This window comes from Triplophysa rosa, linkage group LG4 (genome assembly GCF_024868665.1).
Source record: "Triplophysa rosa linkage group LG4, Trosa_1v2, whole genome shotgun sequence".
Taxonomy (NCBI): domain Eukaryota; kingdom Metazoa; phylum Chordata; class Actinopteri; order Cypriniformes; family Nemacheilidae; genus Triplophysa; species Triplophysa rosa.
In genome coordinates this window covers 15934723-15950719 of record NC_079893.1, presented here as the reverse complement: position 1 = coordinate 15950719, position 15997 = coordinate 15934723, and the positions used below count along the sequence as shown (strand labels likewise).

Here is a 15997-nt window from a genome sequence, read left to right as displayed (position 1 = left end):
TCAGCAATTTACAATATACTATTTTACAAGAATTATACATTAACATGACACTTTTGTAGAATAGAACACAAAAACAACTCTTTTTCATTAAGTATTTTTAACAATTAGGCCTACTGTAGTTAAGGGGCACCTGCTTTCTGTTGTAATGTTACATTTCAGGTTTTGATGTAGTTTAAAAAAATCACTAACATTTTTTTGACAATGTATAGCAAGGTTATTCATAAATAACATGAAACGTTATTGTTACTATTTTAACTGCTATACAGCTATTCAAACGCTCTATTTAAGCACAGTTGTGTATATTCTTCTTACTAAACGATCACATAAGTACTAAGATAAAAGTGTACTCCACTAAAAGACACATATGAATTGATGCTATAGTGATGACCACCGTTCTTCACTTTCACTTTAAAACCCAGGTTTGGATCTTCAATAGTGGCCTTACCTCCACTACTATTATTAGCATACATTATCGGCACTATAACATCTTATTTCTGACGCATGCCATGTATATATACCTTTATTAATCAGTGCTAATCCCCGCATTTAGTTAGTCTCCGCTACAACAATGCGCTCTGCATCGTTCCCGCTTCCATCTGTTTTGATAGCAGTCACTTGTGATTGGCTGAATGTTAATTCACTCAAATCTATGTAACTAACCAGATAACATGGGCGGGAATATTGGCGGAGGTGTGTCGAAAAAGTGCGGAGGACAGAACCATTTTTATCTGAAAGTGGGGGTATTCCCGCACATGGTGCCACCCCTATTTAGCGCAGATACGTGACTTAAGTCTTAAAAAACAAGTGCTTATGTACATTTATAAAAAATATATATTTTGTATTGCGGGTTTATTTGGTGCCCCTAAAGTCTTGGTGCCCCTGGGCACTTGCCCAATTGCCCATATGGTTAATCCGCCTCTGTATACTGCGTATGTATAGCACGAGTTTATGTGCACGAAACACGTTCATATTGTAGGCATGCAAAAGGTTCTTTCTGCGTTTACAGCACGCCAAATACAAACATAAACTCATGCAATAGATACACTTTATCACACGCTCTACGCATTTGCTTAGCTGTCTTGCAGCTAGCCTCAGCTATATGCCGCCAGAGACGCATTGACTGACGTTTGACTGATTAAATTTATATAGTTGCGATAAATAAACATGCCCACCGACTTACATTGCCCGCGGCCCACTGGGAATGCCCCGGTAGTCCCGATGGCCAGATGTCTGGCTGAACGTGTGAGAACTATAGGTGTGCTCTAAATTCCCCGTGTTCTAAATATGATTTCATTTCGTAGAGGGACACGGGACCATTCACAATTATGCTTATGTATTTAAATGTTAATTTAAACATTTAATTTATGCCATTTAATAATTTAATCACTTACTTGGGTGCTTTGCCTGGTCTTCAGTAAGGTTCTGTTAGCCGCGCCATGTCGTCTTTCAGCAATTCACAGGCTATCTCATAATTAAGACTTTTAATCTCATAATTATGACTTTTTATCTCATAATTTCGATTTTTTATCTCATAATTTCGATTTTTGTATCTCATAATTTCGATTTTTTATCTCATAATTTCGACTTTTGTATCTCATAATTTCGATTTTTTATCTCATAATTATGACTTTTTATCTCATAATTATGACTTTTTATCTCATAATTTTGACTTTTTATCTCATAATTTCGACTTTTTATCTCATAATTTCGATTTTTGTATCTCATAATTTCGACTTTTTATCTCATAATTATGACTTTTTATCTCATAATTATGTCTTTTTATCTCATAATTTCGATTTTTGTATCTCATAATTTCGACTTTTTATCTCATAATTATGACTTTTTATCTCGTAATTATGATTTTTTATCTCATAATTTCGATTTTTGTATCTCATAATTTCGACTTTTTATCTAATAAATTTCGACTTTTTATCTCATAATTATGACTTTTTAGAGCCTGATTTTTTTTATCACGTGGCGGAATTGGGCTTCCATATTTAGCACATGCAAACATGTAACGTTAATTAATGTGGTGTTTCTAATTATGAGATAAAAAGCAGTTTTACAAAATACATAACTCTGGAGTTTTCACCAATAAATATGTAACACTACGTTTTACTACGAAATTATATGTAATATCTAATTATATAGTCAAGTCAAGACAGATTTATTTTTATAGCGCTTTATTTGTATTGTATCAAAGCAGCTGTACCCAAAAAACTAAAACAAAAGAAAAACACATGTTAGCCAAACATAGAATGAATAATGATATAACATTAAAAAGCAGTAGTATAACATACACTGGAAAGCTTTCCGCAACATCTTGCGAGACCCGAGCAAAAGGTCTCATGATTCATATCCAGAACATGATGCATGATGGATACGCTTAGCCTTAATACCGCTCCGAAGCGGTATTCAAGCTAGTGGGGATTTAGTGTGCGTTAAGCGCACTGCCCTTTGGCATTTTAAGACATTGGACACACTCGCGCTCTTCCTTCCTGTCGCGTGCACGCGCTCTCAAGTGGCCAAGACCGCAAGTGGGGGTATTTGGGCCCTGTGCCAAATGGCGCACTTCATGTGGACTTGAGGTCTCGTGGACTTAAATTGCGCGTTCTCGCCAAGTCTACGAGTCCGTAGAGTGTTCCATTTGTCTTCTTAGCGCTCAGAAGTCTGCTCGCGAGCGCCTCCTTTATGCCCTCGATGCGGTCTTCGGCGAAGCCCGCATTGATGCAGACTCCACTGAAGTCCCCTACCCAGGAATCCTCCCAATCCCAGAACGGAGGGAGGAGTGTCGTGGATGCCAAACATATAAACATGAAGGATACATTTTTAAATGTATCCTTTGATCAAATTAAAAAATAATTTATTAATTAGTTACTTATTCGTATTATTGCTTATTTATTTTCTATTGAGCCAGCTATTCAAGAATAAAATATTTTAATGTAGTGCATTTTCTTACTTAAGGTAATAAGCCATGTTTTGTTGTAGATTTATATCTAGTTGTCTCTGGGCTCTGTAAGGCTGAACAACACAGCTTCTGTATTATAGAGAAATATTAAATAACAACATATATGCATATTAAGAACACATTATATGCACATTAAGTATAGTGTAAACAAATTAATAAATATACATACATGACGTCATGACAAATGAATGCATTACAAACATAAGTATCTATTGCATAATGCTCGGGTGGCATATCAACATATGAAATACAAACATATGAAATACAGAACAATAAAAACCGGCAGCTCCAGTCCCAAATAACAACAATGGGACAACAAGTGGTCGACTTCACGCAGCGCTGCGCAGACTGATCAGCGAATGACAACAAGTACCGCGAGAGTGATTAGAAAGCACCGCTTGCTCTTTCCGGCGTGATGTCCTCAAGTCTGTCCCAAAATGCACTCCCATGTACCCTTGTGGACTCGTGCCTAGTGCCCTACAGATCTGCACTTCCTGACATCATCAAGTGTGGACTCGGAGGAGGTCCACAAGACCGAAGTGCGCCATTTGGGCCAGGGCCGTATTTGGACGCAGCCTAATATAACCAGACTGCGTCCTCCCGAGTTTGAAGTTGCCAAGTCCGATCTAGTAAGGACACAAGTCCGTTCTTTGCCTTCTTGGAATTGAGAAACGGCCCCCATCTCCCTCTGACCTCACCTCCTCCTTGGTCTCCACACTCCAGCTCAATAGGTGGCGGAAATGCAGCGAAAGCTGGTTTGCCAGCCGCCATTAAAAAACAAGAAGTAAACTCACTCGTTTGCTAGTCGAAGACGTGTTGTCTTTTCCGCAGTTACATATAAACTGTGGAGATTCAAGGAAAAGAAAACTTAAAACGAACCGTTGTTGTATTAGACGTTAAGTCTTCATAGCTATGGAAAAGCATAATCTTAAAGAGGTAAACACTGAAAATACTGTTCCGTCCTCGAAACCCCAGAATGTAAAACTCAACATAGAATCTCCAGCAGACCGCAGCGGATACATGGAGGCAGGAACTCTGTCGTCGTGGGACCATAATTCTGCATTCTACTCTGAAACCGTTTCAAAAGAGGATGCTATAGAGTTAAAAAAAAACAGAAAACCCGACGAGAAAACTTTTAATCAGAGATGCCGACTGTTTGTCGGTAATCTACCAACGGATATAACAGAGGAAGATTTCAAGAAACTGTTTTTAAAATATAGCGAGGCCAACGAGGTGTTCATCAACCGAGACAGAGGATTCGGCTTTATACTCCTGGTAACGCGCTAAATCAGCTTTTCTTACCCAGAATAGCCTTATTCAATTGGTTACAGAGCAGGGATCTTCAACATTTATTCGGGGCAAGGACCCCTTAGATGAGAGATGCATGGACCCCTGATACTAAATGTGTAAAACAGAGCTATTTAAATATAAACAACCCATATTGTCACGGCACTATTATGCATGCTATTGTTGCACATACATCATTTTCTGTGTATTATTTTTTATTGTTAAAATATATTGATTATTTTAAGGGACTTTCAGCACCATACATTTTCATTTTACTGTGAGATGGACCATAAACATTTACTTAGCTTTAAGTTTATTAAGACTTAAATGAGATGACTGACCCAGGTTAATAGCACAAAGTCTGGTCTAGTGGAGGTAGATGTTGTCTCAGGATGCAAGAGAAATCGGGACAGATGTTATGCATTCTGTTGTAAAAGCAGGCCGTTTTATTAAGTGCTATTTTTTTGCTTCTCTCTGAGTGCAGAACACGCTGCTCTTTTATAATTCTGAGGTCCGTTTAGGGCTGTCACGATTATGAAATTTGGCTGACGATTAATTGTCTAGTAAATCATTGCGATTATGACCATTAATTGTTTCTTTTAGGGCTTTGACGATTATGGCGATTAATTGTCTGTTTTAGAGCTTTGACATTTAATTCTCATACATTTTTGATTCAGCTTTGAAACGACCATATTGTTCTGAATATAAAAAATATGTTTTTTTTTTCTTGGAAATACATCGGAAAATATTGGTTTATCATATATTTTAGGTTTAGGCTTTTACCTGTCAATAATACAACTGCCATATACTTGTAAATTAAGTAAATTGATCAGGAGTGAAGCCACCATTGATATGTTATCAGTCATAGAATTGCTTCTAGTCTGTTTTTTTCTCACTTACAAGATACAATAAAATTTTACTTCTATGTTAATAAAATTTTGGTAGACTGGTTTTCACACTGAGATTATCTTAAATAATATTAAATTGTACTGCAGGTTATTTTTATGGTATATGCTTTAGTTTTTATTGTGAAGTGGTGGTACATTTTACAAGTATCACAATGCTTTAGTTACAATCAATACACTAAAATATGTCATATGCAGATGCACTACAGCTCCCCCTAGTGTCTTCTATAGAGATGTGAAATAATTGCGATGATCTGAAACCATCGCGATGAGGCCAAACAATCGCGATGAGACGATTATTTTATAATCGTGACAGCCCTAGCTCCGTTTTCTTTCATCTGTATTGTCACGGCTGTTACACTTTCTGGAGAGCAACATGCAACGAGTCCGTGGTATTTTGGGGGAAACTTGTTTGACTTGCACCATCACTGTACGCGACGCGAGCGTTTTGTCGGGAGTTTATGATGCAGAAGCGGTATGGTGTCATTTGCCTGTCAAATTAGCGCTTTACAGCTTTAACAAGTTAAAACGGTATTAAATAGCCTTCCAAGTTGAGAAACGAATGACAATGCACTTTGTTTGCACGCAACTCCTTTCATGCTCACTCTACACTCATTGGAAGGGAGAGAATACACGGATTCTAAATTTAAAGGATTAAGGCCCTACCTGTTTTATTATGATGCAGATGTAACGTTTCTTCTATCGCTTCTGCTGCCTGAAGGGAAGTTTTTGTCTAGATGCAGGTGCTCAGCTTAAAGTGAACAGGTTATAACAGTTTTGTACCCATGTGAGGGCTCCAGACAAAAAAAATCATTTAAAGGCGTGGTGGGTGATCCTTTCCAGAAACATTTTTTGTCATGTTGGTTGGAAATCTCTTTACATCCTGATAGCAATCAACAATTATAGTGGTCAAATAATATTTTTATAATTATATTTCGTCTGTGAAAGGAGTAGAACCAAAAAACGTTCGCCCAATCAAAACGTTCTGGCCGAACGCTGTGACTGCTCATGTGTACATTTTCAGCCAATGTATTTTGCATACCACTGCGCACCCTGTTCACGCAGACCATACGTCATCAGCGCCGCAGCGCGCTCACGTCCGCTGTGTCAATGTAGGGAGAATGGCAGACAATCAGCAACAATCAAACTTTCCTGCGGAACCGACAACAAGTAAATCTACAAAACGAAAGTCAGTTTTTGAAAAAGCAGTGACGAAAAAACGTCTGGATCATGAAAGAGGAAAAACTCAAATTAACATCAGTTCAGCTTTTACACGATGGAGACTGCCTGGCAGGCAAAGGGTCTGAAAGACGATACCATGGTTGCTCTCTTTCTTTTGGACAGGTATGTACATGCTTCTAGAAGAATTTAATGGATTTAGTTTGTAATTCGTTACGTGGATTTACTAAATACATTCATGTGTTTGGAGGAGGCGTGGGTTTGGATGGCGAATCGCATAGAGGGTGGGATTATAATTTCAGGGCTAGCAGGCTAAAGTTAGCACCTTCCAAATCAACCACTCCACCATTAAGGAGCCATTGGCTCCTGTAGGGGGAAAAAGCAGGCGCCAAATTATTTTTTTAAGAGCCGCATTACATGAATTTAAATCTTTAAATCACATACTTTTAGTTATCCTGATGTGCGTAAATCTTCCCTCATAGGTTTTGCTCACAAAAAAAACTTTTTTTTCCAATTTGTTTTCCCTCATAAGTAGGGCCATACGAAATCTGCAGACTTTTTTTGTTAATTTCAGTTTAAAATTTGGGAAAAAACCTGCAGAATTCCATAGAATAGTTTTAAATGTGTTTACATTTGTACACACATATAAATATGTGTAAATGTGTTCAAATAGTCTTAAAATGCTGCCTGTCTATGCATTTAAATTTAAAATCAGATTTAGTTCTGCTTATTTAAAAAGTTGTTATTGATTAATGCCAAGACTGTTTAAACTCTGAATACACCTGACCAAATTACTCTGAATTCATTTGAACCAACAGAAAAGGTCCATGTCAAGACCATATTTATATATTGTACTGTAAGAAAAAGTATATAATGACACTTTTCCGCATGTTCACAAAACACAACGTGAAGATAACTTCAAATAAAACTTACAAGAGATTTCGCCTGTCGTTCATTCTTATTGTGAACGGATTTGAAATGATCCAGCGGTGTCTTATAACAGATACGTTCACTGAACGTCTTCGGCGGTTAGTTTCGTTTTAAACATCTCAAATATCACATCGTCAGGCTCATTAAAATCTGTCACAGTTAACAGCTGGGCTTTTTCCTGCATGCTCAGCATTCTAGTAACACGCTCATGTTGTGTGTGTCTACTTGTCAATAGAAAGCGCTAAAATCCACAGAAATTTTCTGCGGAGATCTGCGGGCGCCTATTCTGTGCTGCTTCATCAAGCATAGGTATGCTGAGTGTGGAAAAAATGGAGAGCAGAGCGCTTGCGCTGAGCATGCGGGAAAAAGCCCAGCTGCTGGTGTAAAAAGTACTCTGTGAGTAAACATTAATCAGCGGACCCCCTACAGTTCCACAGCGGACTCCTTAGGGGTCGTGGATCCCCGGTTGAAGACCCATAGAGCTTGGTGAATAGATGTGTAATTGATTTACACTTGTTACACATAGGCTATAACTTACTCTGTTTGCAGTGTGTATTACAGTACTTTATGGTCCAAATGAGTGTGGTTTTATATATTCATAAAAATGTGACAGATTCCATGGAAATTATAGGGCCCTACTAATGTAGCATGCGAATATGATGAGCTCATTGTGAGAGTAAAAGACGGGGACATTGTTTATAGCATTGCGTCCCACTAACTAGGTGACAACTTAGTGTTGATTCACCAGTCAACAGACTCTAGTTACCTGGGTAGGGTTGCACCAGCCATTCGCAAGTTCTTTCTTAAACGTGAACGTAAAGTCCACACTAGAGGCTTAGTAACTACTAGCTAGTTTGTAACTAAATCTGTATGTTATTCAGTTGCACCATTTGGTCTTGAGGCAGAACGTAGCTAGTAGTTCATAAGCTCTCCGTAAAGTAATGCGTAGTCGCATAATATGACGTTTACCTTCAACAGTCCAATAGCAGCCTTTCAATTCCTGAGAAAAAGTTGTGTTGAAATATTGTGAATTTCAAAACTTTCTTGATTTAAACTTATTTTACCTCACATAATAACGGTAAAAAAACATTTTAACAATACAGCCTACTTAATGCAATAATAAATGACAGGCACGCTAGGACGGTTCTTGTTAGAGCCATCAAAAATTAAATGTCATCACATAATGTTCTCTATTTTAAAAGGTAAGTGACTGTAAATGTCAGCATTATATCGTGTGTAAATCATTGAAAAATGTCGAGTGAAACAAGAGCTTATTCCATTAGTACAGTGAGTCTGCTATTTTATTCCTACAGTTACTCCTGATAGGAGGCTTCCGTAAATATTTAGTTTGTACGTAACATTACGCTTCAACTAAGTTGAATGGTGCAACTCAAAAATATTTAGTAGTGCATAAATTGTAACTTAGTGCCCGTTGAAGTCAAAACTAGGCTAAGTTGTACAGCTGGTGCAACCGGCCCCAGTACACTGCTGTCTGTTGGACTGCAGAAAGACACTAACTTTTCAGTCTGCTACCCCAGTTAACACAGTTACGATGTGACGACATATCTGGACCGGACCGTGTTCGTGGCAGCGATGTACCAAATAACATTCCAGCGATGTAACTTTGGACGTTGCTGGGACGTGGTGATTACCTCCTGAAGACTTACCTGGAATGTACTATATTCATCTCAGCGACGTACCAAATAATGTTGCTGGGACGTGATGAGCATGTCCTAACGACCAAACAGGCACATTGTTAAAATCGTTTTTCTACACTGTAAAAAAAAACATGTGTAATATACAGTAAAATACCGGCAGCTGTGGTTGCCATAAGTTCACCGTAAAATATAAGGTTACAATGTGGAACACTTTACAGAATGTTTTTTTGCAACCGTAAATTTTACAGTAGCGAATTGCTGCTTGTTTACGGTACACTACTGTTAAATAAAACAGATGTAATGTAAACCTGTTTACAGTAATTTACTTTAAAAATAGCATTTGCAAGTGTAAATTTCTTTAATAGTAATTACAGTCTATCTCCGTAATAAACACAATTCAACCGTATGAAATATTATAGTATTTTATTGTAAACTTCAATTTTACAGAAAATTACCGGCAGCTGTGGTTGCCAGAATTTCATCGCAAAAAATACGGTATAACACAAAAGGCATTACAAGTGGTTGCCATAGATTTTACAACAGTCAGTCAGGTTATTGTGAATTACTAAATGAGGTAATAAATGCAGTCAATCAACACACAAATTATCATTAACAGATCATTAACAGTATGCAAAAAAAAACCCGTTTTTGCATACTGACACTGTGTTAAAACAGTTTGAGCTGATTCAATAACTTGCAGTGTACTCACAATGTTGAGCTTGGAAATAAAATGTGTCCATATATAAAAGTAAACCAGGGCCACTTGCTCTGTTTGAACAATAATAATAAGTCCACACCTGACTGAAGACATGGCACTAAATCAGTTCGAGAAACTGGAAATGTAGTACTTCATGGACTGCCATTTTCTTCATCTTTCTGCAGAAAAGAGACACAAAGACAAGTTAGTCCATGAGCATTACAGTATACAGTAAGCTCACAGTATTTTTTTACTACACATAAGCAAGCAACACTCTGGAATTTCACAGGCCACTTTGATAATTAATAGATCAGGGCCTTTGTCACCTATGCCACAGGCCGGTCCCACCATACACAATAGCATTTACACTAGTGTAGAGATCTACTTCAACATACTTATGCTGCAAGTCCACAGGGGTAAAACAAATGATAATGACAACTAATCATTTTCTAGCTTTTGCCCTGACACTCAAGTCATCTTTAAGACTTATACAGGTGGCCTGTGTACCTGAGAAAGATGGATTAAGAGGTTCGAATTAGGGTGTGCGATATCATGATTTCTGAACGTGGATGTTTAAAATGTCTCCACAATCTGCTTAATACCATCATGCAGTGCTTTCTGCAAGTTGTAGTTTTGGCGCTTCTGTCTTAACACATTGTACAAAGCGACATACATTCACATCACATGTTAATACAATGTTAGAGTTCATGTCACAATCATGTGACACTGGCATTCATTGTAAACCAGTAAAGTTAATTATTTGTGCATGTTCTGAAGCTTTGGCGGTTAAACTTTATCATTCATGTGCTTGGAATAATTCACCCCAAAATGAAAATTCTGTCATCATTTAGTCACTCTCATGTTGTTACAAACCTATTTTAATTTCTTGTGTTGAACACAAAAGATGATATGTTCAAGAATGTGGGTAACCTAACAGCTGGTCCCCATTTATTTCCATGGTATAGTATTCCTATTATGGAAGTCACTGTGGACCAGCAACTGTTCTTCAAAATATCTTTCATGTTCAACAGAAGAAAGACCTCAAGTTAGGTTAAAAACAATGTGAGGGTGAGTAAATGACAATTTGACAATTTAATTTTTTGATTAATTATCCCTTAAATGTAAATAAATAATACAGTAGCTTTAATAAGAATAAATGTTTAATTTATACAGTACGTCTATAAGTATAGTATATGTAATGTTTTATTTTTACATTTGTTAATTAAATTTCTTACTTGATTGCCACTATTAAATACACCTACTGTAGCTGAAAAAAATAAAGCCCTGTTTATTTCATTTGTGTATTTGTATTGTGTATCTTGTTTTAATGTTCTTATTTTTAATAGCAAAGATGAAGTAAAACCTGTAAAAAATAGATATTTTATATTTTTTACCCCTAGTTTGAATTGAGAGTTGTGTTTTAATCTATGTACTGTTTGATAGACTGAACTATACTACTACTTACCATTAATTATCCTTGAGGTGTCTGAATTACTGGGTCCAGACTTGACTGAAGAGAGGTGGGACAGAGTCTCTTGCAGACAGGTTACAATGATCAGGTGTTGACATGATCCTCTTTGCAGGAAACAAAGAAACAGAAAAGAATGATAGCAGTAATAGTAACTAAAATTATATGACTACTTAGCACTTACACATTAGCTACAGTAAGTGCTTCACTTAGCAATATTGAGCAGATTGTGTTATTTCTAACTTAATAAATTAATCATTATGTAAACAATGTACATAATGTTTTTACAAATTCTACCTCAGAACTTTTTTGTTACATTTACATTGAGTCATTTAGCAGACGCTTTTATCCAAAGTGACTTACAGATGGGGTAAACAATGGAAGCAATTGGGACAGCATAAGGACAACAAAAAGCATAAGTGCAATCAAACAAGACTGGTCTCATAGAGCCTACCACAGTATACAGAGCTAAGTTAGAAGGTTTTTTTTTCTTTTTAAAGAGTAGAAAAGAAATAGAAGTCAGAACTGATCGGTAAGGTGTTGACGGAAGAGATGCATTTTCAGACGATTCTTAAAGATGGCTACAGAATCTGCAGATCTTGTAGCAGCGGGCAGTTACAGTGAACTGTTTTTACATACAAAGTTCACTAAGATGACAGAATGTGGTGAATAAGCATTGGTTTTGGTAATATATTCCAGTAATATTAATCTGTAAAAGTCCAAGACAACTTTACTAATATGATGTTAAAAGTTCAGATGTTGATCATATGGTTTTATGTTAGCATAAAAATTAAGCATAAGCATAAGGACAAAATTGGGACATCCACTGTTATACAAGGAAAGATTGTAAACACATTGTGGTTGTAATGAATTACTCTGAAAATTGTAGTTCTGCAATTTTGTTATATCAATGAAAAAAAAGAGTTAGAATAGTTGAACAATCAAGTGGTAGCATGAATGATCTGATAAATATTGATGCAGGGCAGTTTCAGTTCAAAAGCATATAAATAAAATGTACTTACTAAAGCTCAGAAACTTGCCAATCCCGTGAATTTTCCAGCTGTGCCAAGTTAAGGAAAGGGATAATTTATTAGTATTTTCAATACAATAACATTTTTGGTTAAAAGTTAAGGAATAAATGTATTAATTAACGTATCTAATCCAAATAATAGACTCACAAGAAAAAGAGATTGATGAGGTCCCTGTCGCACACAGCCTCTTGTAACATAAGAAAAGGAGATAAAAGAAAATACATTTGTTCCTGAATAAGACCAAATTCAACAAAACGTTCAACAAAGCATATACGGCAAAAATATGTCTTTAAAAGTAATTAAAAAAATCTCACCACTCTTTGATGTCACATGAAGTCGATGAAGTTTACAATGAAGTACATACCCCCTCAATGATTTGACCGACTTGCCACAGAAATTGCAACTAAACATAGCCAAAACTGGTTAAATAACAACAACGAAAGGAAAATAAATAACTTTAACTTTTTAGTTTGTAACAGTATTGTTTGGCTTACCTCGAAAAGAAATGTTGAACCCCCAGAAATCAAAAGGATGGACGAGGATGGTATTCCAAAAGCAGCTGCTTGGCGCGCTAAGATGGCGCTGACTGAAATATAAAACGACATCGACCGTTAACGTTATTAATGAATTGTCGTGCTCTCTTAAGCATTTTTAAAAGTAAGCCAAGAAATGGATTAAAAGAAGATTAAAAGACGTCAAAAGTACACTTCGCATTAGCAGTGTATGAGTTTCCAAGCACATTTTTCATTAGTGAGTTACCACGTAACCTTAATTTAAGTCATTTGAAAACGCAAGCTTAAATGCAAGTTGACAAGGCATCAGAATTACACTTTGCGTTAGCAGTGCACTATAATCTGTTACCTTAGCTTTGCAATTTGCAAGTTACCCCGTGGAAAAGTAGCCAAAGGAGTACTCACCACTTGCTGCATGCAGGTCGCGCTGCGCAATTCACAGGCCTAATCTTAGAAGCGGGGAGACGATCTTCTTCCTCTTGTGTGTTTCTTCGTTTGTTCAGGCTTTTTATTATTATTTCAAATGCCATTTCGCAAGCACCACTAATAAAAACACAGTTTCATAATTGTTTTAAAATGGTCAAGTTTTTTCCCTATGTTTGAACATTTTTGCTTTGTTCATCCTATTCATAGTCTAGTTGTGGTAATTATGAAATAATGTGGAAAATCTCTTTTTAGAAAAGCTATGATAAAATTATTTCTTGACTTTCTTAAATACATTCGTTTTGTTTTCATTGCAATTAGCATTAACTATCAGATTAGATCCATAAAAGAACAATACACAAAAGTACAGTAAATTACAGAGTATTTAAAGTTTTAACTAAAATTGACAAAAAGATAAACATATACCTTAAATCCTACAGTAACAAGATGTTAAACATGTGTTTGTTGGATTTTAAACAGTTTTATATTGTATATTCTACAGTACACATTAAGAAAATGTGTAATTTACACAGAATAATACCATTGTTTTTAAGGTAATTCCTTGTTTGTAAAGGCTCAGTATTTTCCCATTAATTTCACCAAAAATTTAAAATTTTACTGTAAGAATCTGTGTTTTTTACATATTAAGAGAGTAAAAATAAAATGTATGTACTGTTTCTTAAATTATGGTAATTTAATGTATGCAATACGGTGATATACTATTTAGCTTTAAAAAGTATTTTACTGTTGCTGTTTTAGAGTTTTTTTGTCACGATCAGGGCGTGGAAGAACCCAAATGCAGGCAACGGCAGTGAAGGGGTTAACAGATATATTTATTTAACAAGAAAACAGAACAAAAAACACCCACAATGGGGGAAAACAGAACTAAGGAATAAATGTAAAACAAAAGACTTCCCACGAGGGGGCAAAATGAAAACAAGACAAATAACTAAACTCAAGGACACAACCAAACGTCTTAAATAATATCAGGCACAAAACATGATCAGGAACACGGGTAAACGCACGAACATGAACACAACACCATCCAACACAACGCAGTTCACGCAATACAAGAGCACAGGACAAAGAAACAAGAGGGTATATATAGGGAAGACAAACGAGGGATAACGACATGGGGCAGGTGTGGGACATTAAACACTCAGGGAAAGATAACGAGGAAACGAGAGGAATGGGGTCAATGACAAGACACTGGAGAGAATGTATATTATTGTCAAATGGACAATAATATGTTTCTCTCCACAGGCTCTGCTACAGGACCAAGAAAAACATGACTAAGGAAGCAGAGCCATGACAGAAGCCCCCCCTTTAATGAGCACCTCCAGGTGCTCACCAAGGGGTAGACGGACAAGACAAGGCAGACCGAGACAAAGACAAAAACCAGACAAACATGGAAAACAAAATCAGTGGAAGACAAGACACAATCACAATGGGATTGGGGTGAGACAATAAAAACAACAAACATGGGAGGGGGGGTGGGGCAAAACAAGAGTTCATAGGGGGTAGTCCAAAAGGGTTGGGGAGACCAGTCCCAGTCCCCGGCTGCGCTCGAGGGCGCTGAGTCCTGGGGGACTTAGGAGGAGTCCCGGGGGGAACAGTCTTTGGCCCTGGGAGTCTCCCAGGGACCGGCTGGACAGGGCTTGACGCCGGCTGGAAGGCCGGCTGGACATGGCTTGACGCCGGCTGGAAGGCCGGCTGGACATGGCTTGACGCCGGCTGGAAGGCCGGCTGGACATGGCTTGACGCCGGCTGGAAGGCCGGCTGGACATGGCTTGACGCCGGCTGGAAGGCCGGCTGGACATGGCTTGACGCCGGCTGGAAGGCCGGCTGGACATGGCTTGACGCCGGCTGGAAGGCCGGCTGGACATGGCTTGACGCCGGCTGGAAGGCCGGCTGGACATGGCTTGACGCCGGCTGGAAGGCCGGCTGGACATGGCTTGACGCCGGCTGGAAGGCCGGCTGGACATGGCTTGACGCCGGCTGGAAGGCCGGCTGGACATGGCTTGACGCCGGCTGGAAGGCCGGCTGGACATGGCTTGACGCCGGCTGGAAGGCCGGCTGGACATGGCTTGACGCCGGCTGGAAGGCCGGACTGGCTTGACGCCGGCTGGACGCCGGCTGGAGGCTGAGAGCCGGCTGGACAGGGCTGGACGCCGGCTGGACGCCGGCTGCACCGGCTGGACTCGACACTGACACGACTGGACACCGGACTGGGCACGGCTGACCAGCTGGACACCGGCAGACACCGGACTGGACGCCGGCTGCACCGGACTGGACGCCGGCTGCACCGGGCTGGACGCCGGCTGGACCACCGGACTGGACGCCGGCTGGACCACCGGACTGGACGCCGGCTGCACCGGACTGGATGCCGGCTGCACCGGACTGGACGCCGGCTGCACCGGACGTGGACGCTCCTCCGCTGCGCCTCTCCCTCCTTCTCCGCACCACCGGATCCATAGCCGACTTGGCGAATCCGTGGGGACCGGAGGGAGTTCCGCAGCGGAGGAGTCGCCGACGTCATCCCCGGATCCCCCCTCTCCCGCCCACCTGGCGCCACCAGAGTGAACGGGGACCGTGGAGCTCAAGCCGGAGGGTACCGAGTCCCCCCGGGAGCGGCAGCAGGTCGAGGCCCTCCGGCGTGATCGACCGCGAGGTGGAAGTCCCACGTGGAACCCCACCCCCGGGATCGTCCCGGTTGGCCACGAACCTGACCATTGTCCGCGAACCCTAGGGGACCCAGCAGCCTCTTCTCAGACGGGGTGAGGCGCTGAGTGAGGCAGCAGTTGAAGATCGTCTTCAACTCTGCCTCGTTGAACTCAGCGCCTCTCGCCACCGCCGAGATGCCCCGGTGAACTCCCGGTTCCCGTAGTTCCCCTGGCGGAAACCTAGCAGCAAGCGGGCTTGAGCGGACCGTGAGGACG

At 39.5% G+C, this 15997-nt stretch overlaps 1 protein-coding gene and 1 long non-coding RNA gene across 6 annotated transcripts in view; one reads left to right on the top strand and one right to left on the bottom strand.

Annotated features, from left to right (window-relative positions):
- The first annotated feature begins 3127 nt into the window (after window positions 1–3127).
- Window positions 3128–15997, top strand: part of pspc1 (paraspeckle component 1) — an 81544-nt gene continuing 68674 nt past the window's right edge. For 2 of the 5 annotated variants that reach the window (XM_057332877.1, XM_057332876.1), the window contains exon 1: window positions 3130–4243. In XM_057332877.1, coding sequence (XP_057188860.1) covers window positions 3881–4243 — 363 coding nt within the window. In that variant the 5' untranslated portion in view covers window positions 3130–3880. Of the gene's footprint in view, window positions 4244–15997 lie in introns of all 5 variants that reach the window. The other 3 variants (XM_057332874.1, XM_057332875.1, XM_057332873.1) reach the window with 3 other exon arrangements.
- Window positions 4252–14526, bottom strand: LOC130553726 (uncharacterized). Its single transcript, XR_008962891.1, has 4 exons — window positions 12271–14526; window positions 12115–12152; window positions 11090–11199; window positions 4252–9803 (listed from the first exon to the last, which is right to left on the bottom strand). It is a non-coding gene; the product is annotated as an uncharacterized LOC130553726 (long non-coding RNA).